At 39.4% G+C, this 25,639-nt stretch overlaps 1 protein-coding gene across 1 annotated transcript in view; it reads right to left on the minus strand.

The window, feature by feature from the left end:
• LOC117513126 (1-phosphatidylinositol 4,5-bisphosphate phosphodiesterase eta-2-like) overlaps positions 1 to 25,639 on the minus strand; it is a 667,318-nt gene that overhangs the window by 61,482 nt on the left and 580,197 nt on the right. Inside the window, exon 19 of the mRNA XM_034173461.1 lies at positions 13,860 to 13,939. Within this exon, the coding sequence (XP_034029352.1) occupies positions 13,860 to 13,939 (80 nt within the window). The remainder of the gene's footprint in view (positions 1 to 13,859; positions 13,940 to 25,639) is intronic.

Below are 25,639 nucleotides of genomic sequence, written 5' to 3' on the forward strand. Positions count from 1 at the left end.
ACAGATTTACTTTACTGCATTCACAAGGGTCTTATAAATACATATCAGCTATTTCTTTTCTGAAATCTGACCACATTTATTTCAAAGCAGGTCTCCTTTAAGGCAAAGTCAACAAGCACGACCCCATTCTCAACATGGATGTGAGTAAACGGATAGAGTGACTAGAACCCGCCCTGTCAGTGTGTGTGGGCACGCTGAAATCACCCACAACCAGAAGTCAGGTCCTGAGGCAGTCCCCAGTCACAAAATGAAAACTAAGAGTATAAACTCATTCCATGGTTTCACCACAGTCGGAGCACAGAGTGAGACAACACACAGGACACCCAAAGAAAGCCCAAGGAGATCCGATTTCTCATAATACGAAAACAGTGACATCTGACACAATATCAATCAATCAATCAATCAATTTTATTTATATAGCGCCAAATCACAACAAACAGTTGCCCCAAGGCGCTTTATATTGTAAGGCAAGGCCATACAATAATTACGTAAAAACCCCAACGGTCAAAACGACCCCCTGTGAGCAAGCACTTGGCGACAGTGGGAAGGAAAAACTCCCTTTTAACAGGAAGAAACCTCCAGCAGAACCAGGCTCAGGGAGAGGCAGTCTTCTGCTGGGACTGGTTGTGGCTGAGGGAGAGAACCAGGAAAAAGACATGCTGTGGAGGGGAGCAGAGATCAATCACTAATGATTAAATGCAGAGTGGTACATACAGAGCAAAAAGAGAAAGAAACACTCAGTGCATCATGGGAACCCCCCAGCAGTCTACGTCTATAGCAGCATAACTAAGGGATGGTTCAGGGTCACCTGATCCAGCCCTAACTATAAGCTTTAGTAAAAAGGAAAGTTTTAAGCCTAATCTTAAAAGTAGAGAGAGTGTCTGTCTCCAAGGAAATTAGAGGTCATCCATGTCTTTATGTCTGTAAGACAATCCTGCAGTTTAGCTAATTGGTGTGTGTCCTCTGGCTTCATGGATAGATAAAGCTGGGTATCATCTGCGTAACAATGAAAATTTAAGCAATGCCATCTAATAATACTGCCTAAGGGAAGCATGTATAAAGTGAATAAAATTGGTCCTAGCACAGAACCTTGTGGAACTCCATAATTAACCTTAGTCTGTGAAGAAGATTCCCCATTTACGTGAAGAAATTGTAATCTATTAGATAAATATGATTCAAACCACTGCAGCGCAGTGCCTTTAATACCTATGGCATGCTCTAATCTCTGTAATAAAATTTTATGGTCAACAGTATCAAAATCAGCACTGAGGTCTAACAGAACAAGCACAGAGATGAGTCCACTGTCTGAGGCCATAAGAAGATCATTTGTAACCTTCACTAATGCTGTTTCTGTACTATGATGAATTCTAAAACCTGACTGAAACTCTTCAAATAGACCATTCCTCTGCAGATGATCAGTTAGCTGTTTTACAACTACCCTTTCAAGAATTTTTGAGAGAAAAGGAAGGTTGGAGATTGGCCTATAATTAGCTAAGATAGCTGGGTCAAGTGATGGCTTTTTAAGTAATGGTTTAATTACTGCCACCTTAAAAGCCTGTGGTACATAGCCAACTAATAAAGATAGATTGATCATATTTAAGATCGAAGCATTAAATAATGGTAGGGCTTCCTTGAGCAGCCTGGTAGGAATGGGGTCTAATAGACATGTTGATGGTTTGGAGGAAGTAACTAATGAAAATAACTCAGACAGAACAATCAGAGAGAAAGTGTCTAACCAAATACCGGCATCACTGAAAGCAGCCAAAGATAACGATACGTCTTTGGGATGGTTATGATTAATTTTTTCTCTAATAGTTAAAATTTTATTAGCAAAGAAAGTCATGAAGTCATAGCTTTACGGAGGGCTTTTAATTTATAGAGCAACAGACTCTTTTTCCAGGCTAAGTGAAGATCTTCTAAATTAGTGAGACGCAATTTCCTCTCCGACTTACGGGTTATCTGCTTTAAGCTACGAGTTTGTGAGTTATACCATGGAGTCAGGCACTTCTGATTTAAAGCTCTCTTTTTCAGAGGAGCTACAGCATCCAAAGTTGTCTTCAATGAGGATGTAAAACTACTGACGAGATACTCTATCTCACTTACAGAGTTTGAATGAATGAATGAAAACTGAATGAATGAATGAATGAATGAAAACTATTTATTTCGAACATTTGATACAACAACAATTACAAGATAGATCAGTAAAGACAACAACAAAAAAGTTCCTACTGTGTACCCAACATGTCCGAAAAGGGGTAGGGTGAAGCATCAGCTTATTTATCCCTACCCCTTCTTCCCCACAACCAGTAATACCCTTTGCCACATATACACATAGATTCCTACACACCTAAACCGATATATATATATATATATATATATATATACACACATATATACACACATATATACACAAACATAAATATACACCTACACATACATACTTACATACAAAATACTATATATTTACAAGCCGAAGCAAAAAACAAAAACACCCTAACCCTCATTACCCTTCCTCCTCCCTATACCTAGAAAAAAACATATTTTTGTACCGCTGTTTGAACTGGTTCATGCTTGGACATTGCTTGAGCCCCACTCCCAATCTGTTCCACATCCTCACCCCACAGACAGAAATACAGAAACCTTTTAATGTTGTTCGTGCCCACTGATGCTTTAAATTAAATTTCCCCCTCAGACTGTAATCCCCTGATCTGTTAAAAAAACATATTTTTAATATTTGCTGGAAGTAAATTGTTTATTGCTTTATACACGATTTGTACTGTTTGAAAATGAACCAAGTCTGTGAATTTTAAGAATTTGGATTGTAAAAATAGTGGATTTGTATGATCTCTATAGCCAGTATTATGAATAATTCTTATAGCTCTTTTCTGCATTACTGATAGTGATTGTGTTGTACCTTTATAAGTATTACCCCATACCTCTGCACAGTACTGTAAATATGGTAAAACCAGTGAGCAGTAAAGAATGCGGAGTGAGTTGTGGTCCAGAATATGTTTCGCTTTGTTTAGAACTAAAATGCTTCTTGACAGTTTACTTTGTATATGTTTTATATGAGTCTTCCAGTTTATCTTATCATCTATTATCACCCCCAGAAACTTATTTTCATGTACCCTTTCAATATCTACCCCCTCGACTTGTAACTGAACCTGTATGTCTGTATTACAATAGCCAAATAACATGTATTTTGTTTTACTTAAGTTTAATGATAATTTGTTTCTGTCAAACCATATTTTCAATTTTCCCATTTCTATAATGATCCTCCTCAGTAAATCCTGCAAATTCCCCCCTGAACAAAAAATGCTTGTGTCATCTGCAAATAATACTAATTTTAATATTTTGGAAACATTGACAATATCATTTATATAAATTAGAAACAGTTTTGGACCCAATACTGACCCCTGTGGGACGCCACAAGCATTGTCCAACCATGATGATGTATATTCCCCCAACTTCTCAAACTGTTTTCTGTTACTTAAGTAGCTTCTCACCCAGTGCAACACCAACCCCCTAATCCCATACTGTTCAAGTTTACTGATTAATATGTCATGATTGATTGTATCAAAAGCCTTTTTAAGGTCTATAAATATTCCAACTGAATGTAATTTGTGGTCTATGGCGTTTGTAATCTCCTCAACTGATTCTATTAATGCAAGTGATGTTGAACTATGTGCTCTGAATCCATATTGACTATCAGTAAGTAATTTATGTTTATTTATGAATTTGTCTAATCTATTATTGAATAACTTTTCTAATAATTTGGAAAATTGTGGAAGCAAAGAAACAGGTCTATAATTTGTGAAGTGGTGTCTATCCCCAGTCTTATACAGCGGCACAACCTTAGCTATTTTTTTTTTTTTTTAATATTTATTTCATTCATTTAAAAGAAAAACAGAAAAGCAAAAAACAAAAGCACCACAATACCAGAATGAAAAGGAGCAGAAAGAAGAACAAGTCTTATGATTTCTGCCCCTTTTAACAATACAATCTTTCAATATACAGCATCATAGTCAACATTATTTAACAGATTGCATTTCTTTAACTTGTCACATACCACTGACCCATTTCATAATTATGACCATTAATTAATAGATTACATCACTGACAGGTTACATTTAAACTTAAGACACTCCAAACATTATTAACAGTTTACTTTTTTTTTTTTTTTGACTTTCTTGCAGCCCACTGACTTACTTCATAGTTTCATACTTACTTAATACATCTAATTTAATATGTTTTTTAAATAATTTAAGCGACCTTAATTCTTTAATTTCTTTATTAAGATTGTTCCATAATTTGACACCATTTACTGCAATACTCCTTTCCTTTACTTTGGTTCTAAATCTTGGTTTTTTAAAGACTTCTATTCCTTTCAATTTATAACTACTTACTCTTTTTTCAAACATATTTTGAATGTTTGTTGGTAAAGTATTTTTATTAACTTGGTACATCGTTTGTAATATTTTCAAATCGACTAAATCATGAAATTTAAGTACCCTATACTTAATAAACAATGGATTAGATGGATCTCTAAAACCACTGTTACTAATCACTTTTAAAGCTCTTTTCTGCAAAATAAATAAAGGTTGTATATAGGTTGTATATGTTGATCCCCAGATTTCTACACAGTAAGTTAAATATGGGACAATCAATGAATTGTACAATGTTAATAAACCATAACTATTTAATGAATATTTTACTTTATGCAAAACAGCAATGGCTTTCGCTATTTTTCCTTTTATGTAATTTATGTGTGACTTCCATGTAAGATCTTCATCAATCATGACTCCTAAAAATTTCATTTCTTTTACCCTTTGTATATCCATTCCATCTATTTGTAATGACACATTATTTTTTTCGCTCTATCATTAAACAATATGAAATTTGTCTTATTAATATTTAGTGACAATCTGTTTATATCAAACCAATGTTTAACTTTTTCCAACTCTGTATTTATCACTTGTGCTACTTCCTGTATATCTGATCCAGAGTAAAACAGCGTTGTATCATCAGCAAATAAAATGCTGCCAAGCACATTGGATACATTCACAAAATCATTGATATACAAAATAAACAGTTTGGGTCCAAGTACCGATCCTTGTGGTACTCCATAAATAATGTTACACAATTCTGATTTGGTATTATTTATCTGAACAAACTGTTTTCTATTTTCTAAGTAGCTTTTTACCCACTGATATGCAACACCTCTTATTCCATATTGTTGTAACTTGTGGAGCAATCTTGAGTGGTCTATAACATCAAAAGCCTTTTTCAGGTCAATAAAAATACTTACAAAATAATCCTTATTTTCTATTGTTGTTGATATTTTCTCTATTAGTTCCATAATTGCCATAGCTGTCGAATGTTTTGTTCTGAATCCATACTGAGCATTATTTAAAATATGATGTTTCTCAATAAATTTATCCAATCTTGTTACAAAAACTTTTTCCATAATTTTAGAAAACTGTGGAAGCAATGATACTGGCCTGTAATTAGAAAAATTATGTTTGTCTCCATTTTTATATAATGGGACTACCTTAGCAATTTTCATTTCATCTGGAAAAACCCCAGTTGACAGAGACAGATTACAAATATAAGTAAATGGTTCAATAACAATTTCTATTATACTTTTTACAGTCATCATGTCTAAATCTTCATGGTCAGTTGATCTTTTGCTTACACAGTTTTTTACAATATTTCTTATTTCATCTTTTTCCACATTGTCCAGGAAAATACTATTGACCGTATTTACCAATGTACATAATTTATCTTCTATTATTGGTTTATTTCCCACCAGATTTGACCCTACATTTGAAAAATAATCATTAAACCCATTTGCAACTTCTTTTATATCATATATCTCTTTATTTTCCTTAACAAAGTAATTTGGAATAGTTTCTTTCGTTCCATCACTATCAATCACACTTTTTATAATTCCCCATGTTACCCTCATATTATCTTTACTCTTATTTAGTTTTTCACTGTAATAATCTTTTTTTTGTTTCCTAATTATTGTTAATAGTTTATTTTTATATTTTTTGTATTTATGTTCTGATTCCTTTGTTTGCAATTTTAAAAAGCACCTGTATAAATAGTTTTTCTTTGCACAAGCATTTTTTATTCCCTTTGTCAGCCATGGTTTATTTACTCTTTTCTTACTAATTTCAATTAATTTACAATTTTTATTGTATGATTTCATCAATATTTTCATAAATGAGTTATATGCTACATTAACATCACTGACATAAACTTCTTCCCAGTTTTGATTTTTAAGGTCATATTTTAATGCCTCTAAGGCTTTTACTGACTTATCTCTTTTAAAGTTTATATCAGTTTTTTTGTTGTACCTATTTTTATATTTAAATATTGAAAAAATTGGTAAATGGTCGCTAATATCTGTCATGAAGATCCCATTCTTGATCATTTCATCTGTTCTGTTTGTAAATATATTATCAATTACCGTTGCACTTTGCGATGTAATTCTGGTTGGTTTTGTTATCAAGGGGAATAACCCCAAACTATACATTGAATTCACAAAATCACTTAATCTTTGGCAGCTGGAGCTTTCTATGTTAATATTAAAGTCCCCACACATAAAAAGCGTTTTGTTTTTAATTTGATGGAATAATTCAATTATTTTATCTGTAAATTTCACAACACAAGAATCTGGTGCTCTGTATACACAACTGATTAAAATATTCTTATATGTTTCATGTACAAGTTCCACTGTTACAATTTCTATGACATCATTCATAATTGTCATTTCTTCAACAATTGTACACATCAGATCTGTTTTTGTATAGAGAGCAATACCACCGCCTTTTTTATATCTTCTGTTTACAAAATACAGCTCATATCCCTCCATTTGAACTTCATCCATGAGATCATCTTTAAGCCAAGATTCAGTGATTGCAACAATACTAAATCTATTTTTAAACTGATTTAAATAATCTTTTATTTGTGACATTTTACAATACAAGCTTCGACTGTTTATATGTATGAGTGACAGGGTATCTTCTGCAATTTTTTTTCACTATTCAGCTGTTCTACTGTATAATACTCACAACCAATCGTTTTTAAGTCAAATATACTTTCATCAATATTAGTGTCTATGTCATATATTTTATCCTCTGTTTCCATGTTTGATCTGATTTTTTGTTGGTCCAATTACCAACAGATGTTATATTTGATTGTCTATTCAGGTCTGTATTTCGTAAGGTCCTCCATGTTTTTGATTTGTATACCGTTTGTTCCTTCTTTCACTCTAATCCACACCCTACAATTCCAGACCCATGTAGCAACAATATGTTTCTGTTTTCTTAGTAGTCTTGCTTCCCTAGCAATATCTGCATTTTTTTTGTTAGATGCTCATTTATATAGACACTCGTTCCTTTCAAATTCTTTGCCTGTCTTAATAACTCATTTTTATATTTTCTGCTTGTAAATCGTATAACAATGTTAGATAGTTTATTTTTTCTATCTTTAGTTGGAATAGTATAACAGTCTGATATTGTGTCTTGATGGATGACAACACCTTTTTGATATAAAAAGTTTGTAACTTGTTGTTCCAATGATTGTCGTTCTTCAGGTGGTGCATTCTCCCCACTGGCTACACCAGAATCCACCACCCTTGCATATGTCCGATGCCTTGTTTCTAGTCCAGATATTATAACGTCATCTTTTCTAGTAAATTGTTCAAGTTCATCTACACGTTGCTCAAGTTTCTTAATGATCTTGTCCTTCTCTTTAACCAGATTTTGGAGTTCTTTAATTTCCACCATCAGTTTGTCTAGATTAGACATGTCTTTTGATATATGGTTTAATGAGGTCTTTATCTCCTCTATATCTTCCTCGAGTTTATCTGTTTTCCTGGGTGGTGCCATGCCGACTGTCGTGGCTCAGTATGGCCACTATTGATTACAAAAACAATTCTCACCAGTAGCCTCCACCACCACAGGTCCGGTAGCCGCACCCCAACCCTCCCCGTTGCTAACCTCGTTCACAGCCGCCCCAGCCACGGTCGTAGCCGCCGGCAGCCATGGATGTAGCCGCTGCTAGCCGCGGATGTAGCCGACGCCTCGGGCCTGGATGTATCGCCGCCACCGATGCCTCGGGCCTGAATGAACCGCCTCCACCGATGCCTCCGCTGCTAGCCTCGGACGTAGCCGCTGTTAGCCTTGGATGTAGCCGATGCCTCGGGCCTGGATGTATCGCCGCCACCGATGCCTCGGCCTGGATGAACCGCCTCCACCGATGCCTCCGCCGCCAGCCACGGATGTAGCCGCTGTTAGCCTCAGATGTAGCCGACGCCTCGGGCCTGGATGAACCGCCTCCACCGATGCCTCCGCCTGGATGAACCGCCTCCACCGATGCCTCGACACGGATGTGCGCAACTTGCTCGTCAGTACACTACACTTCACTTTTCATTTGATTGGGAAATTTACCGGTTTGAAATGATAAGTTACAGATGTATGTTAATGGTTCTACAATCCATTCAATGACCTGTTTTACCACCACCATATCAATTTCATTTAAATCGGTAGATGTTTTATATTTACAATTATTCACAATGTCTATAATTTCTTTTCCATCCACTGCTGTGAGGAACATTGAACAGGGATTTCTTTCTATGAGATTATTATCCCAATCCTCAGGTTGGGAATTGGGAATTTTTTCTGCCAAGCTTGGTCCAATATTTACAAAAAAATTATTAAAACCGTTGACTACCTCATCCTTATTTTCCTTCTTGACATTATTATCAATGAAATACTGAGGGTAACTCTGTTTTTTATTACCATTTTTGATAATGCTATTTAATATATCCCATATTCCTTTAATATTGTTTTTGTTATTATATAATATGTTACTATAATATTCCTTCCTACATACCCGTATAATATTAGTTAATCTATTTTTGTATTTCTTATATCTATTTTCTGCCTCTTTAGTCTTTAGTTTTATGAATTCTCTATACAGTGTATTTTTCTTATTACATGCATTTCGTAACCCTTTCGTCATCCATGGTCGAGCTTGGATTTTTTGTTTTCTGTAGTCTTGTTTAATTGGACAATTTTTATCATATAATGATGTAAATATTTGTAAAAAAGCTTCATATGCACTATCAACATCACTTTCACTGTATACCTTTTCCCAGTTTTGCTCCTGTAAATCCTTCTTTAGTGTGTTCATGTTTTCCTCTGTCCGCACTCGCCTGTATTTTATTTTCTCCTCTGGCTGATTCCGCCGATGGTTTCTATTATAAACGATGAAAACTGGTAGATGATCACTAATGTCATTGATTAATAATCCACTCAATATCATTGCTGAATATATTATCAATTAAGGTAGCACTATGGGATGTAATTCTGCTTGGCCTGGTGATTTTTGGATATAAACTCATACTGTACATTATACTGATAAATTCATCTGTTATTTTATGCTTATTTGGATTGAGCAGATCAATATTTAAGTCACCACAAATGAACACAGTTTTTTGATTAGTTTTTGAGAACATTTTTCCCATACAGTCAGTGAATGTTTCAATACTAGATCCTGGTGCTCTATATATACAGCTGACTAATACATTTTTGCTTTTTTCTTCACATATTTCAATAGTTATACATTCTAATAAGTTATCAATCACAGTTGTCATATTGTCTACTATTTTATAATCCATGTTCTTATCCACATACACAGCCACTCCTCCTCCACTCTTATTTTTTCTGTTTACACAATTAAATTCATATCCATCCAGTTCAAAATCCATTCCTTTATCTTCATTGATCCATGTTTCTGATATAGCAATTATGTTAAATATTTTTTTTAATTGACTTAAATATTCTTTAATGTTGTTAAAGTTTGCATATAGACTTCTGCTGTTGAAATGGATTATTGATAATTTGTTATCTGTTTTAATGATCCGATTAAACTGTTCATCTGTATAATAGCAACAACTGTCATTGATATTTGAGAAGAAATTATTGTCTGGGTCTATATCGTGCTCCAAGTCCAGTACATTGTGGTCTGTGTATTTAAATGTTCTCAGTTCTACTTTTCCATGATCAGCAATCCTGTGAGTTATATCCTTCTTGTCTCCAGATGTAGATGATGTAGTCGATGAATAGGTTCCTCTGGTCTGTGTCATGGTGTTGTGATGTGTTTGTGTCCTCATACCTTATTGGTCGTATTTGTCCAGATCCTCGATGTTCCTGATTACCATACCCTTCGCTTGTTCTGGTGTTCCATTCAATTTGATGAATGTTTTGCAGTTGGATGTCCATGTCTGTTGAATTTTTCCCTGCTTTTTTTAAGAGACGAGCTTTCCTGGCGATGTCTGCATTTCTTTTGGTCAGATGTTCATTGATGAATACGTTTGTTCCTTTAAGTTTCCATCCCTGTTTTAACAATGCCATTTTATGTTTTCTGTTGACAAACCTCATTATAACAGCTCGCTTGTCTCCATCCTCTCTCCTGGGCAGGGGGTGGCACGCTTCAATGTTATTACAGTCCATTTGAATACCTTTAGATTGCAGGAAGTCAGCCACCTGTTGTTCCACTGAGCTGGCCTCCTGCTCGCTGGCCTCCCCTCCGCTGTCTTCTGACACTGCCCGTGCGTAGGATCGAGGTTTAATATGAATTCCTGTAATAATAACGTCGTTCATCCTTGTGTACTGTTCCAACTCCGCAACACGGTTCTCCAGGTACACCAGATGCCGGTCTTTCTCTGCATTCGGGATCCGGAGAGCCTTCACTTCTTCCACCAGCTCCATAATGGATTTCTGCTGCATTTTAACAACAGAGATTTCCTCAGACAAAAAGTCCAGGGACTTTTTGATATCGTCTCCCTCCTCTGCCGTCAGTGCCTTCTTTGGACCCATGGTCAGATAACTCCGCGCTGGCACCTCGGGCCTCGGTAAAGCCGCGCCGGTGGAACTGCGCTGACGCCTCGGGCTTCAGGTGTAGCCACGCCGGTGGATGTGCGCTGACGCCTCGGGCTTCAGGTGGAGCCGCGCCGGTGGATGTGCGCTGACGCCTCGGGCTTCAGGTGGAGCTGCGCCGGTGGATGTGCGCTGACGCCTTGGGCTTCAGGTGCTGCCGCGCCGGTGGATGTGCGCTGACGCCTCGGGCTTCAGGTGGAGCCGCGCCGGTGGATGTGCGCTGACGCCTCGGGCCTCGGTAAAGCCGTGCCGGTGGAACTGTGACGACGCCTCGGGCCTCGGTAAAGCCGCGCCGGTGGAACTGCGCTGACGCCTCGGGCTTCAGGTGGAGCCGTGCCGGTGGATGTGCACTGACGCCTCGGGCCTCGGTAAAGCCGCGCCGGTGGAACTGCGCTGACGCCTCGGGCTTCAGGTGGAGCCGCGCCGGCGGATGTGCGCTGACGCCTCGAGCCTCGGTAAAGCCGCGCCGGTGGAACTGCGCTGACGCCTCGGGCTTCAGGTGGAGCCACGCCGGTGAAAAACAATCCTCAGTAGCTGTATTTAATTACAGCACCGCGTGAGAAGTTCAGAGTGGCATCACAGCAACAAACAATCCAACAGAAGCAAGTTGCCAGATCTGTGACCACTGTTTCTTCCCAAGCAAGTTTAGGTAGCTACTCTGCACTGTGTTGGTATATGGCATTAGAGAACATAAAGAAGGAATCATATCCTTAAACCTAGTTACAGCGCTTTCTGAAAGACTTCTAGTGTAATGAAACTTATTCCCCACTGCTGGGTAGTCCATCAGAGTAAATGTAAATGTTATTAAGAAATGATCAGACAGAAGGGAGTTTTCAGGGAATACTATTAAGTCTTCAGTTTCCATACCATAAGTCAGAACAAGATCTAAGATATGATTAAAGTGGTGGGTGGACTCATTTACATTTTGAGCAAAGCCAATTGAGTCTAATAATAGATTAAATGCAGTGTTGAGGCTGTCATTCTCAGCATCTGTGTGGATGTTAAAATCGCCCACTATAATTATCTGAGCTAAGCACTAAGTCAGACAAAAGGTCTGAAAATTCACAGAGAAACTCACAGTAACGACCAGATAGACGATAGATAATAACAAATAAAACTGTTTTTTGGGACTTCCAATTTGGATGGACAAGACTAAGACTCAAGCTTTCAAATGAATTAAAGCTCTGTCTGGGTTTTTGATTAATTAATAAGCTGGAGTGGAAGATTGCTGCTAATCCTCCGCCTCGGCCCATGCTATGAGCATTCTGGCAGTTAGTGTGACTCGGGGGTGTTGACTCATTTAAACTAACATATTCATCCTGCTGTAACCAGGTTTCTGTAAGGCAGAATAAATCAATATGTTGATCAATTATTATATCATTTACTAACAGGGACTTAGAAGAGAGAGACCTAATGTTTAATAGACCACATTTAACTGTTTTAGTCTGTGGTGCAGTTGAAGGTGCTATATTATTTTTTCTTTTTGAATTTTTATACTTAAATAGATTTTTGCTGGTTATTGGTGGTCTGGGAGCAGGCACCGTCTCTACGGGGATGGGGTAATGAGGGGATGGCAGGGGGAGAGAAGCTGCAGAGAGGTGTGTAAGACTACAACTCTGCTTCCTGGTCCCAACCCTGGATAGTCACGGTTTGGAGGATTTAAGAAAATTGGCCAGATTTCTAGAAATGAGAGCTCCTCCATCCAAAGTGGGATGGATGCCGTCTCTCGTAACAAGACCAGGTTTAACTATGGTTGCTGGTGTCGCTAACTTCACATTTCTCAAAACAGAGTCACCAATAACCAGAGTTTGATCCTCGGCGGGTGTGTCGTCGAGTGGGGAAAAACGGTTAGAAATGTGAACAGGTTGGCGGTGTACACGGGGCTTCTGTTTAGGACTACGCTTCCTCCTCACAATCACCCAGTCGGCCTGCTTTCCCGGCTGCTCGGGATCTGCCAGAGGGAAACTAATAGCGGCTAAGCTACCTTGGTCTGCACCGACTACACGGGCCTGGCTAGCTGTAGAATTTTTCACGGTGCGGAGCCGAGTCTCCAATTTGCCCAGCCTGGCCTCCAAAGCTACGAATAAGCTACACTTATTACAAGTACCATTACTGCTAAAGGAGGCCGAGGAATAACTAAACATTTCACACCCAGAGCAGAAAAGTGCAGGAGAGACAGGAGAAGCCGCCATGCTAAACCGGCTAAGAGCTAGTAGCTGCGCTAAGCTAGCGGATTCCTAAAAACACACAAAGTGAATAATGTGTAAATAATTTAGAGGTGATTCAGCAGAGGGAGTGCTTTAGTTAAGGCAAGTGAAGATTACACTGTGAAACAAATCATTATCTAGTTATCTAGATCAATCTAACTGCGCAGATTAAACAGCTAACAGATACAGAAAAACACCGCTGTGCTCCGGAACAGGAAGTGATACAATACCGCAGTGAGAGCCAACCACCAGTAGAGGCAAGCAAGAGCCAATAAGAAGCTGGATGTTGTTCACCAGAGCAGCTGTCACTCCTTTGGAGCGCTGACTGTTGGAGGGAGTAGGTCTGTCCACTTCCAGCTCAGAGAGCACTGTGAAGGCCATGTTGAGCTTTCCAAGCTCCCTCAACAGGAGTGCAAGATGCTCTGACTCAAAGGATCTTTCAGGTGGAATTTTTTACTCTTAGAGCTGCCATTAACAGTCTCTGATGATGCTGTGTCCACAACTGTTACTTTCATTTTTTTTAAGGAAACCTTCCCAAAGAAACAGCAAAGGAAAGGTTCAGAAATTCAACAGCCTGCAGCTGCTGTAGTTTTAAAGTGCAGAGCTTTTTACCATTCCTTTCACTCCGGTGTACAGATCGTTTAAACTCATGTATTTGTACTTTCCTTTGTGTTTAGTCGGTGCTGGCAGCAGTACCTACCTTACCAGTGATGTCGTTCACAGCTATATGAACAAAAATGGAGGCCTCTTCCACACCTTCCAAGTACACGTGCCGGAAACCTGCACATAAACAGCCAAATGATCAGTGAGTGTAAATGAACAGACTCAAGAGACATGACCACAATTCAGCCATGGTCAGAATGATCGGGACCTCAGAATTTAAGGATGGAATTTAAAGTATATTCAGATATAAATGCTCAGAGTACACTGTACATGTATGTAGAGCAACACAGCAAAAAGTTTAGTCCTTAAAAGTCAGGTCAGGCTCGGTCAGGTCAAGGAGCATGGACAGAGCCCATGTGATGCTGCATCCACCACATCTCGGATAGCAATCAACCAGGAAGACATTTTGGCCAACCGCATATAGGTAGTTCTGTACCGCCATTGGGGGTGCATTACTTTATTCTGTCTGAATTTTACCAGATTTGCAGGCAAATGCTTTTCTGCCTCCAGCTCTTTAAGATGGTCATTTTTTATGCATGAGTTAGCTAGTTGGATAAAGTTCCCTAAAGACTGCAAAAGCTGCTATGCCAAAAGGATGATGAAGAACTTGTGTTTGTGAAGCCTCGCTGCACACAGCTTTTAATCATCCAAAAACAGCAGCATGGCTGTCAACTGTCCAGGAGGAAATTACAACGTGGCACACCTGTCCATCACCTGGATGACCCAATGCAAAGCTCTGGCTGACATGGGAGAATCGGGGGTGCTCTTCACTGGTTTGGAGACCAAGCCAGAGGCACCCATGCAAGTACATGCAGAGCTGGTCCCTGCCAGAATCCAAAAGCCAGTTGTTGGTCCTAAGTTTCTCATTTTACTACCACCATTGTTGAGTACAATACAATCACTTGTTTGTGATTGTATGGTGGAAATGAAGATAATTTTGAGTGATTTTAAATTATAAATTAAATTTGTTAAATGATACAATTAGAAGATTTCTTTCAGCTGTGGGACAAACATATGCTGTGGGACAAACAGGGGGGCCCAAACGTATGCAAACGTTTGGGCCCCCCTGATAATTTTCATGATTTTCCTTTATAAATCATCGGCTGTCTGGATCAGAAATTTCAGCTAAATATATCATATAGCAGACAAACACACTGATATTTAAGAAGTGAAATGAAGTTTCTCATATTTACAGAAAGTGTGCAATAATTATGTAAACAAAATTAGACAGCAGCATAAATTTGGGCACACTTATTTTATTAATTTGAATACATTTAGCACTAAATTATTGGAACACAAAATTGGTTTGGTAAGTTCATTGACCCTTGACCTCTTTACACAGGCGAATCCAATCATGAGAAAGGGTATTTGAGGTGGCCATTTACAAATGTTCCCCCTCTTTGCATCTCTTCTAATGAGTGGCAACATGGGAGCCTCTAAACAACTCTCAAATTACCTGAAAACAAAGATTGTTCAACATCATGGTTTAAGGGAAGGATACAAAAAGCTATCTCAGAGAGTTCAGCTGTCAGTTTCCACTGTCAGGAACATAGTGAGGAAATAGAAGACCACAGGCACAGTACTAGTTAAGGCCTGAAGTGGCAGGCCAAGAAAAACGCAGATAAGCTGAAGTTTAGGATGGTGAGAACAGTCATAGTCAACCCACAGACCTGCTCCAAAGACCTACAACATGATCTTGCTGCAGATAGTGTCTCTGTGCATCATTCAACTATACAGCGCACTTTGCACAAGGAGATGCTGTACGATGCTATAATGCAGAGGAAGCCTTTTCTGCATACACACCACAAACAGAGTTGCTTGAGGTATACTAAAGCACATTTGGACAAGCCAGCTTCATTTTGGAATAAGGTGCTGTGGACTGATTAAACTAATATTGAGTTATTTGGACATAACAAGGGGCGGTATGCATGGCTGAAAAAGAACACAGCATTCCAAGAAAAACACTTGCTACCTGCAGTAAACTTTGGAGATGGTTCCATCATGCTGTGGGGCTGTGTGGCCAGTGCAGGTACTGGGAATCTTGTTAGCACTTTAGAGCCTGAGCCAGCGCAAATTAATGCAGGGAAAAGTACCCCCCTCTACTCCAAGAGCCCATCATTGTGGCACAATGGTTCAATAATGAGCCATTCACTAGCCCAAACATATGTTAGTGCAGCATGCAGTCCCCAATCTGCATAGACAAACAGACTGACTGGAGCACAAGTGTCTATGAGCTGATGGCATTCATCACGGTTTTATTCTTCAGAGGAGCGATTGGCAGAACCGGTGCCATGCATGACTGCTGGTCAAAATGCTTCGGCTTTCCGGAAATCATGTCCACAATGTCCCGAGACCGATATGAAGAGTTGATGCGCTATTTACGCTTTGATAACAAGGACACCCGTTTGGAACGCATGCAGACGGACAAATTTGCTGCCATTTCAGACATTTGGGGGAGCTTTGTTCAGAACTGTGTGCTGTCATACAACCCAGGGCAACACATAACAGTTGATGAACAGTTGTTTCCAACAAAGGTCTAAACCGGACAAGTTTGGAATAAAGTTTTGGATTGCAGCAGACTTGGTCACTAAGTACATGTGCAATGCCATTCCTTACTTAGCAAAAGACCCCAGCTGTGCCATGGGAGAGCGACGTGCAGACAATGTTGTGACAAGGCTTATGGAACCCTTTTTGGACAGAGGCAGAACTGTCACTATGGACAATTTTTTCTCATCGTTGTCTCTGGTGAACAGGCTTCTACAACGCAACACAGCTTTACTTGGCACAATAAACGACGGGAAGTTCCAGAGCAGGTAAAAAACACCAGAGAACGTGAGGAGTTTTCAACACAGGTGTTCATTTCTGGCAGTGCCCTGCTAACAGTTTATGCAGCTAAAAAGAAGAAAAATGTGTGTCTTCTCAGCACGCTGCATAAGAAAGTGGAGCTTGAAGACGATTTGCGGCGAAAACCAAATGTAATCGTAGACTACAACCATTTGAAATGTGGTGTTGATGTGCTGCATCAAAAACTGCGTGCTTACACAGTGCTCACAGGAACACAGTGATGGCCTATAGCTGTCTTCTACAACGTCCTGGACATTGCTGCTGCTAATGCACATGTACTGTACAAAGCATGTACAGGAGTAAAGGAGTCGAGGTGAAAGTTCCAGCATAAGCTGCAACTGAACTGAGAAATAGACACATGCAGGAACGCGCACTGGAAAGAGAGAGAGAGGAGGCACTACGTGAAATGAGAAGAGTTTCTGAAGGGAAAACAACAACATGCCAAGTGCATCAGAGTTGCAACAGAAATCGCAGTACAGACAAATGTGCCATTTGCCATAAGTACACCTATCGGAAATGTAGGAAAGGATCTCCATTCGTGTGTCAAAATTGCTAAAAAACTAAACAAACAAACAAAAAAACAGACCACCGTACATAGGAACTCACAATTTGTTGACTTCTCTTGAATATTTTTATGTGTGAAATCAAATCAAATCAATTTTTTTTTATATAGCGCCAAATCACAACAACAGTTGCCCCAAGGCGCTTTATATTGTAAGGCAAAAGCCATACAATAATTACGGAAAAACCCCAACGGTCAAAACGACCCCCTGTGAGCAAGCACTTGGTGACAGTGGGAAAGAAAAACTCCCTTTTAACAGGAAGAAACCTCCAGCAGAACCAGGCTCAGGGAGGGGCAGTCTTCTGCTGGGACTGGTTGGGGCTGAGGGAGAGAACCAGGAAAAAGACATGTTGTGGAGGGGAGCAGAGATCGATCACTAATGATTAAATGCAGAGTGGTACATACAGAGCAAAAAGAGAAAGAAACACTCAGTGCATTATGGGAACCCCCCAGCAGTCTAAGTCTATAGCAGCATAACTAAGGGATGGTTCAGGGTCACCTGATCCAGCCCTAACTATAAGCTTTAGCAAAAAGGAAAGTTTTAAGCCTAATCTTAAAAGTAGAGAGGGTGTCTGTCTCCCTGATCTGAATTGGGAGCTGGTTCCACAGGAGAGGAGCCTGAAAGCTGAAGGCTCTGCCTCCCATTCTACTCTTACAATCCCTAGGAACTACAAGTAAGCCTGCAGTCTGAGAGTGAAGCGCTCTATTGGGGTGATATGGTACTATGAGGTCCCTAAGATAAGATGGGACCTGATTATTCAAAACCTTATAAGTAAGAAGAAGAATTTTAAATTATATTCTGGAATTAACAGGAAGCCAATGAAGAGAAGCCAATATGGGTGAAATATGCTCTCTCCTTCTAGTCCCCGTTAGTACTCTAGCTGCAGCATTTTGAATTAACTGAAGGCTTTTCAGGGAACTGATAATAATGAATTACAATAGTCCAGCCTAGAAGAAATAAATGCATGAATTAGCTTTTCAGCATCACTCTGAGACAAGACCTTTCTAATTTTAGAGATATTGCGCAAATGCAAAAAAGCAGTCCTACATATTTGTTTAATATGCGCATTGAAGGACATATCCTGATCAAAAATGACTCCAAGATTTCTCACAGTATTACTAGAGGTCAGGGTAATGCCATCCAGAGTAAGGATCTGGTTAGACACCATGTTTCTAAGATTTGTGGGGCCAAGTACAATAACTTCAGTTTTATCTGAATTTAAAAGCAGGAAATTAGAGATCATCATCCATGTCTTTATGTCTGTAAGACATTCCTGCAGTTTAACTAATTGGTGTGTGTCCTCTGGCTTCATGGATAGATAAAGCTGGGTATCATCTGCGTAACAATGAAAATTTAAGCAATGCTTTCTAATAATACTGCCTAAGGGAAGCATGTATAAAGTGAATAAAATTGGTCCTAGCACAGAACCTTGTGGAACTCCATAATTAACCTTAGTCCATGAAGAAGATTCCCCATTTACATGAACAAATTGTAATCTATTAGATAAATATGATTCAAACCACTGCAGCGCAGTGCCTTTAATACCTATGGCATGCTCTAATCTCTGTAATAAAATTTTATGGTCAACAGTATCAAAAGCAGCACTGAGGTCTAACAGAACAAGCACAGAGATGAGTCCACTGTCTGAGGCCATAAGAAGATCATTTGTAACCTTCACTAATGCTGTTTCTGTACTATGATGAATTCTAAAACCTGACTGAAACTCTTCAAATAGACCATCTGCAAATGATCAGTTATCTGTTTTACAACTACCATTTGAAGAATTTTTGAGAGAAAAGTAAGGTTGGAGATTGGCCTATGATTAGCTAAGATAGCTGGGTCAAGTGATGGCTTTTTAAGTAATGGTTTAATTACTGCCACCTTAAAAGCCTGTGGTACATAGCCAACTAATAAAGATAGATTGATCATATTTAAGATCGAAGCATTAATTAATGGTAGGGCTTCCTTAAGCAGCCTGGCAGGGGCTCTATGGGGGTCTAATAGACATGTTGATGGTTTGGAGGAAGTAACTAATGAAAATAACTCAGACAGAACAATCGGAGAGAAAGAGTCTAACCAAATACCAGCATTACTGAAAGCAGCCAAAGATAACGATGTGTCTTTGGGATGGTTATGAGTAATTTTTTTCTCTAATAGTTAAAATTTTATTAGCAAAGAAAGCCATGAAGTCATTACTAGTTAAAGTTAAAGGAATCAGTCTGGCTACAGTGCTGAAAAGAAACCTGGGGTTGTTCTTATTTTCTTCAATTAGTGATTAGTAGTAAGATGTCCTAGCTTTACGGAGGGCTTTTTTACAGAGCAACAGACAGTGAAGATCTTCTAAATTAATGAGACGCCATTTCCTCTCCAGCTTACGGGTTATCTGCTTTAAGCTGCGAGTTTGTGAGTTATACCACGGAGTCAGGCACTTCTGATTTAAGGCTCTCTTTTTCAGAGATAGATTAAATAATAGATTAAATGCAGTGTTGAGGCTGTCATTCTCAGCATCTGTGTGGATGTTAAAATTGCCCACTATAATTATCTTATCTGAGCTAAGCACTAAGTCAGACAAAAGGTCTGAAAATTCACAGAGAAACTCACAGTAACGACCAGGTGGACGATAGATAATAACAAATAAAACTGGTTTTTGGGACTTCCAATTTGGATGGACAAGACTAAGAGTCAAGCTTTCAAATGAATTAAAGCTCTGTCTGGGTTTTTGATTAATTAATAAGCTGGAGTGGAAGATTGCTGCTAATCCTCCCCCTCGGCCCGTGCTACGAGCATTCTGACAGTTAGTGTGACTCGGGGGTGTTGACTCATTTAAACTAACATATTCATCCTGCTGTAACCAGGTTTCTGTAAGGCAGAATTGTCAGGACTGGACGTGGGCAGGACACAAATGCAGGCTCGACAAAAGGAAATATACTTAAAGGGTGGTTTATTCAGGCTTGGGATCGATAACAGCAAGGCAGTCCACGGAGCAAAAGTACTTGACAAGGATTAAGCTGAAGACGTGGTCCAAAGAACAAGCAAGGTCAAAACATGAGCAAACAGGTATGTCAGAGCAGAGGCAAAAAACAGGATCCAGAACACAAAACAGAGTCCAAAAACAAGGCTTGGCAAAACAAGAACGAAACAAGAGGCTGGTACGTGAGTGAATCAACGAACGAGCGGGGAAGAAGTGAACAGACGCAGGTTAAATAGGGACAGGTGTTAATCAGGAAATGAGGTGCACGTGGAGGAGGAAAGGCCTGGAAAGGGGGGCGTGGTCAGGTGACAGCTAAGAGGCCAATGATGCAGAAGGGCGGTGACAAATGGGCGAGAGAATGACAGATGAAGGGGCGTGGCTGACTGAGAGGACAAAGTGCAGGTGCGGAACTGAGAGTGCAGTGATCCGGAAAAGACTGTGGAAACAATGAGAGACTGACAAGCAGGAGCAAGAGAAAGGTGATTAGATACAAACATGACAATAAAAGATAGTACAAAGAAAACCATGAACACCACCCTAACTTGATCAAAACTGAAAAGCATACAAGAACGTGATAAGTGAATCATGGGAAATAATACAATAAACCTACTTAGAACAGACAGAAGAACTACAAGAAAACAAAACTGAAAACCAAAACCAGAAATACCCAAATACTTAACAGAAGAGAGAACAGTAACATAAGCAAACAACCACTAAATGATGAAACATAAAAACAGACTGAATAAACTAGAATGGAACTAAAACATAGCTGTAAAGTAACAAAGAAAGAAAGTGACAAAGCAATGAGAACATTGAATAAACGTGAAGAAAGAGGCAATAACAAAACAAGACTAAAACATAACTGAGGTGAAAAGTAACAAAGGAAGAAGGTGACAAAGCAAAAATCCGAACATGGGAAAAAAAAAAACCCACATGAAGAAAAAGGTAATTAACAAAACGAGGCTGATGCCAAAGGAACAGAACTAAATGAAGAAGGGCCATATGGGCTGAAGCCTGGAAACGGCCGGGACATGACAAGAATAAATCAATATGTTGATCAATTATTATATCATTTACCAACAGGGACTTAGAAGAGAGAGACCTAATGTTTAATAAACCACATTTAACTGTTTTAGTCTGTGGTGCAGTTGAGGGTGCTATATTATTTTTTCTTTTTGAATTTTTATGTTTAAATAGATTTTTACTGGTTGATGGTGGTCTGGGAGCAGGCACCGTCTCTACGGGGATGGGGTAATGAGGGGATGGCAGGGGGAGAGAAGCTGCAGAGAGGTGTGTAAGACTACAACTCCTTTGTACAAGTCCTTTTTGGTCTATCCTTCAATTTAGGCCAGGGATGCCCAACCCTGGTCCTCAAGACCTGTTTTCCTACATGTCTCCCTCTTTCAACACAGTCTGAGTGGGGCAAGGGAGCAGGTACTGATCTAATTTGCAACTCAAAGGAACCAGTCAATAGGGTGATGACTGCAACACTACTCTGAGAGGGAGAGGAGGGCCTTGCAGCAGCGGCAGAAAGTTCCAGGTGTTCTAGTGCTAAAGTTGAGGGTCACATGGATTTCAGTCAATAGCAGCAGATTCTTGAGAACAATTTTCATGAATCAGTGACAAAGTTGAAGTTGCGCTGAGGGTGGATCTTTCAACAATACAACGACCCTAAACACTGCTCAAAATCTACTAAGACATTCATGCAGAGGAACAAGTACAATGTTCTGGAATGACCATCTCAGTCCCCAGACCTGAATATTATTGAAAATTTGTGGTGTGATTTTAAGTGGGCTGTCCATGGTCAGAAACCAACAAACCTGAGATGTTTTATAAAGAAGAATGGTCCAAAATACCTTCAACCTGAATCCAGACTCTCACTGGAAGCTATAAGAAGCATTTAGAGGCTGTTACTTCTGCAAAAGGAGGATCTACTAAATATTGATGTATTTTTTCTGTTGGGGTGCCCAAATTTATGCACCTGCCTAATTTTGTTTAATGAATTATTGCACACTTTCTGTAAATCCTATAAACTTCATTTCACTTCTCAAATATCACTGTGTTTGTCTGATATATGATATATTTAAGTGAAATTTCTGATCCAAACAACCAATGATTTATAAAGGAAAATCATCGAAGTCATCAGGGGGGTCCAAACTTTTACATACAACTGTATTCCTGAAATTGTCAAAAAACTGTCAAAAAATAAAGCATATTAGTTAGGCGGGGCTAAGTGAAAAATGGCACCATTCCAGTGGAAGCATTTTTGCTGGTAAAAAAAAACAAAAATAAAAAACAGATGTTGCCAATGCACTGTGACAGACTGGCGTCCTGTCCTGGGTGTACCCCGCCTCGCGCTCTATGACTGCTGGGATAGGCTCCAGCCCCCCACGACCCTTAACTGGATTAAGTGGTAGAAGATGAATGAATGAATGAATGAATATTGCCAATGCAATCAAGGTAAAGTTGTATTGTAATGTATTGTGATTTGTTTGCTTTTTGAAAGACTTTTGTAAGAAAGAATTTACAGGAACTGGAGGCTTCTTGCCAAGAAAAATGGGCAGCTTTACCGTCACAGTAACTAAAGAGCCTCGTCCACAACTACCACAAAAGACTGGAGTATGTAAACTTTTGACCAGGGTCATTTGGGTACTTTCTGCTGTCCTTATGATTTAAAAAGAGTAAACACAGTTGTTTGACAATAAATGGCTTCACCCAACCATTAACCATGAGTGATTGTTTTTTTTGTGTGTGTGTGTGTTCCCATTCATATCCCACCCGGAAGCGAACATTTACAAATGTCAAACAAACGTTCATAGAATGTTCATTTACTGTTCAGCAAGTTTGCGAACATTCATATAATGTTTGTGATGTTTGTCTGATGTTTGCATGGAAGCAAACATCAGACAAACATGTAAACAAACATTTGCAAAAATCAATCAAATGTTTATAGAATGTATGCTTAATGTTCAGTGTGTTTGCGAACATTCACATAATGTTCATGTTGTATGTGTAAAGCTTGCCTCTAAATAAAAGTATATATACGAGTATTCTAAAATTTTGTAAAATTTCATATTACAGGAAAACATTAAATATCATTTACTGCCTACAGAAAGTTTCTGTGTAGGCTCTCAGTTGTACAGGTGGTTTCCATAGTAGAGAAGCTTGAATCTTCGACTGGACTGGGTTGCTTGATGCGAGGACATTTCACTTCAAGCTTTCTCTACTGTTGTAGAGAAAGAGGCAAGAGAGTCAAGACAAGACAGAAAGAGTCAAGACAGAAGTCAGACCACCAGAGCAAGAATTTTAACTGAGGAAGCTTCTACGATTTGAAGCGAAACGTCCTCGCGTCAAGCAACCCAGTCCAGTCAAAGATTCAAGCTTCTCTACTATGCCTACAGAAAGTTAATTTTGGACTCCATTTAAATTATGTGTGCAATCATAGGTAGAATGAACAATAGGAAATGATTTAAACACTCTGGTTACCATGGTAACCAATAATTTGTTGATTTATGATTTATTCAGGTCACCTGAATATATAATTTCAAGATTACTGTGATAAACTGACAGAGCTAACTCAGATACATGTCTTGGGGCAACTTGCATAAACATGCACTCTATTAATTGGAATATTAATTTTTGCAAAATAAGTTGGATTAAAAACCACTGTTTAACAAAAGAGAAGAAGACTTTAGCTGACTAACAGCGCTGCTCTCCATTTTTTTTCTTTGGCAAATGAAAGTTTATATTCCACAAGTTAATTTGCCTGTTCAGTCTCTGTTCTACGATGAAGAGACCACTTAGAGCAGAAGAGGAGACTAACGCTGGATGTTCATCGACTGGGATTCATCACAGAAAACCACCATGAAGCTACCACGAGTTAGCAGCTAGCTTCAAATGGCAGGGCTTTTCTACCGTGATCACGACACTGTGACTATCAAAAGACACTTTGGGGGGGGGGCTAGTGAGCAAAGCATGGAGTAGGTTGCATTTGTCGGTGCTCCTGCAGAATCTGCGACATTATACCATAAAAACAGCTATCTTTGAACGTAATTTGACACAATGTACTATTGAGGACATCTGTTGACACCTGAGCCTGTTCGTTGCTGTTTTAATGGAGGACAAACTCCAGAAATACAAATTTACCACAAGCACTAGCAGCCAACCTAACCCGAGGCCTACAGTGAGGAAAACCACCAAGCTAGCTACGCAGTGTGACGCTAACCAGACCTCACCCACCCCAAGTGAAAACCCAGGTATGGCTGAAGACGTAAAAGCAGAGATTTTGGCCAACATAAGGGATGACATTAAAGAAGTTATTAGAGACGAGCTCAAGTCGGCGCTAGCAGACGAGATAAGCTCAATCAAGAACGATCTACAGGGGCTAAAAACGCTAATTGCTAACGACATCACCGCTGTCCGTGCTGACCTGGAGACCGTGAAGGCAGACGTGCAAGAGGTGAGGGATGGTTTGTGTACATGGTCTGATGAAGTGTCAACCCTACAAGGGACAGTGGAAATCCTCCAGAAAGAGGTGAAGACAATGAGAGTCAAATGTGAGGACATGGAGGGCAGAATGAGGTGTGCTAACATTCGGCTAGCAGGCATCCCAGAGGCTAACCCTAGCTCCCCGAAGGCTATTGCTAGCGCCCTGAGAGAAATGCTACAGCTTGACTGAGAGGTTAAAGTGGATCACTCTCATCGTGTTTTTGGGAGCTCAAGAGACGGAGAAAAGCCACGGATGCTAATCGCCAAAATGCATTATGACGATGACGCTGTGGAGATACTACGAAAGGCCCGTGACAAAGCACCGTTGTTTTACAATGGACAGCGCGTCTCCATCTTCCCAGATTATACTGGAAGTGTTGCGAAGGCGAGAGCTGCATTTTCGGAGGTGCGGAGTGCGCTACGAGGACGAAAGGACATACGTTATGGTCTCCTCTTTCCAGCCCAGCTTCAAATAATGTATAATGGCGACAGCAGAGAGTTTGTGGACCATCGGAAGGCTATTGACTATGCCAAGCAGATCTTAATGAAGGAGCAACCTGTGCCAGGTGACTGACTTCATCCTAGGACATACTGCTAAAACACAATGGTAAAGACTATTAGGGTTACAAGGTTTCTAAGTTGTAGTTATACTCTTTACATAATTATATAATTGTGTTTTATGTTACTATATTCCAATACATTTTTTAATTATTCTGTTTATAAAAATAACTTATAGCAAACCGCTGTTTTATTTAATGATCTGCAGGAAACCATGGCATTGCTCCTGCTCTTTTATTTTTTGGTTTTGTTATTTTAGATTTTTTTTGTCTTTGCGAACTATAAGTGCAGCCGAGTTAGATCCAGGTTGTGCTCTGTTGCTGCTATTTAGGTGGCTAGGGACGAGTTTCCCAAAACATTCAGTATTCAAAATAATGTCTTTATCTTTTCTAG

Source organism: Thalassophryne amazonica, chromosome 6 (genome assembly GCF_902500255.1).
Source record: "Thalassophryne amazonica chromosome 6, fThaAma1.1, whole genome shotgun sequence".
Lineage (NCBI taxonomy): Eukaryota > Metazoa > Chordata > Actinopteri > Batrachoidiformes > Batrachoididae > Thalassophryne > Thalassophryne amazonica.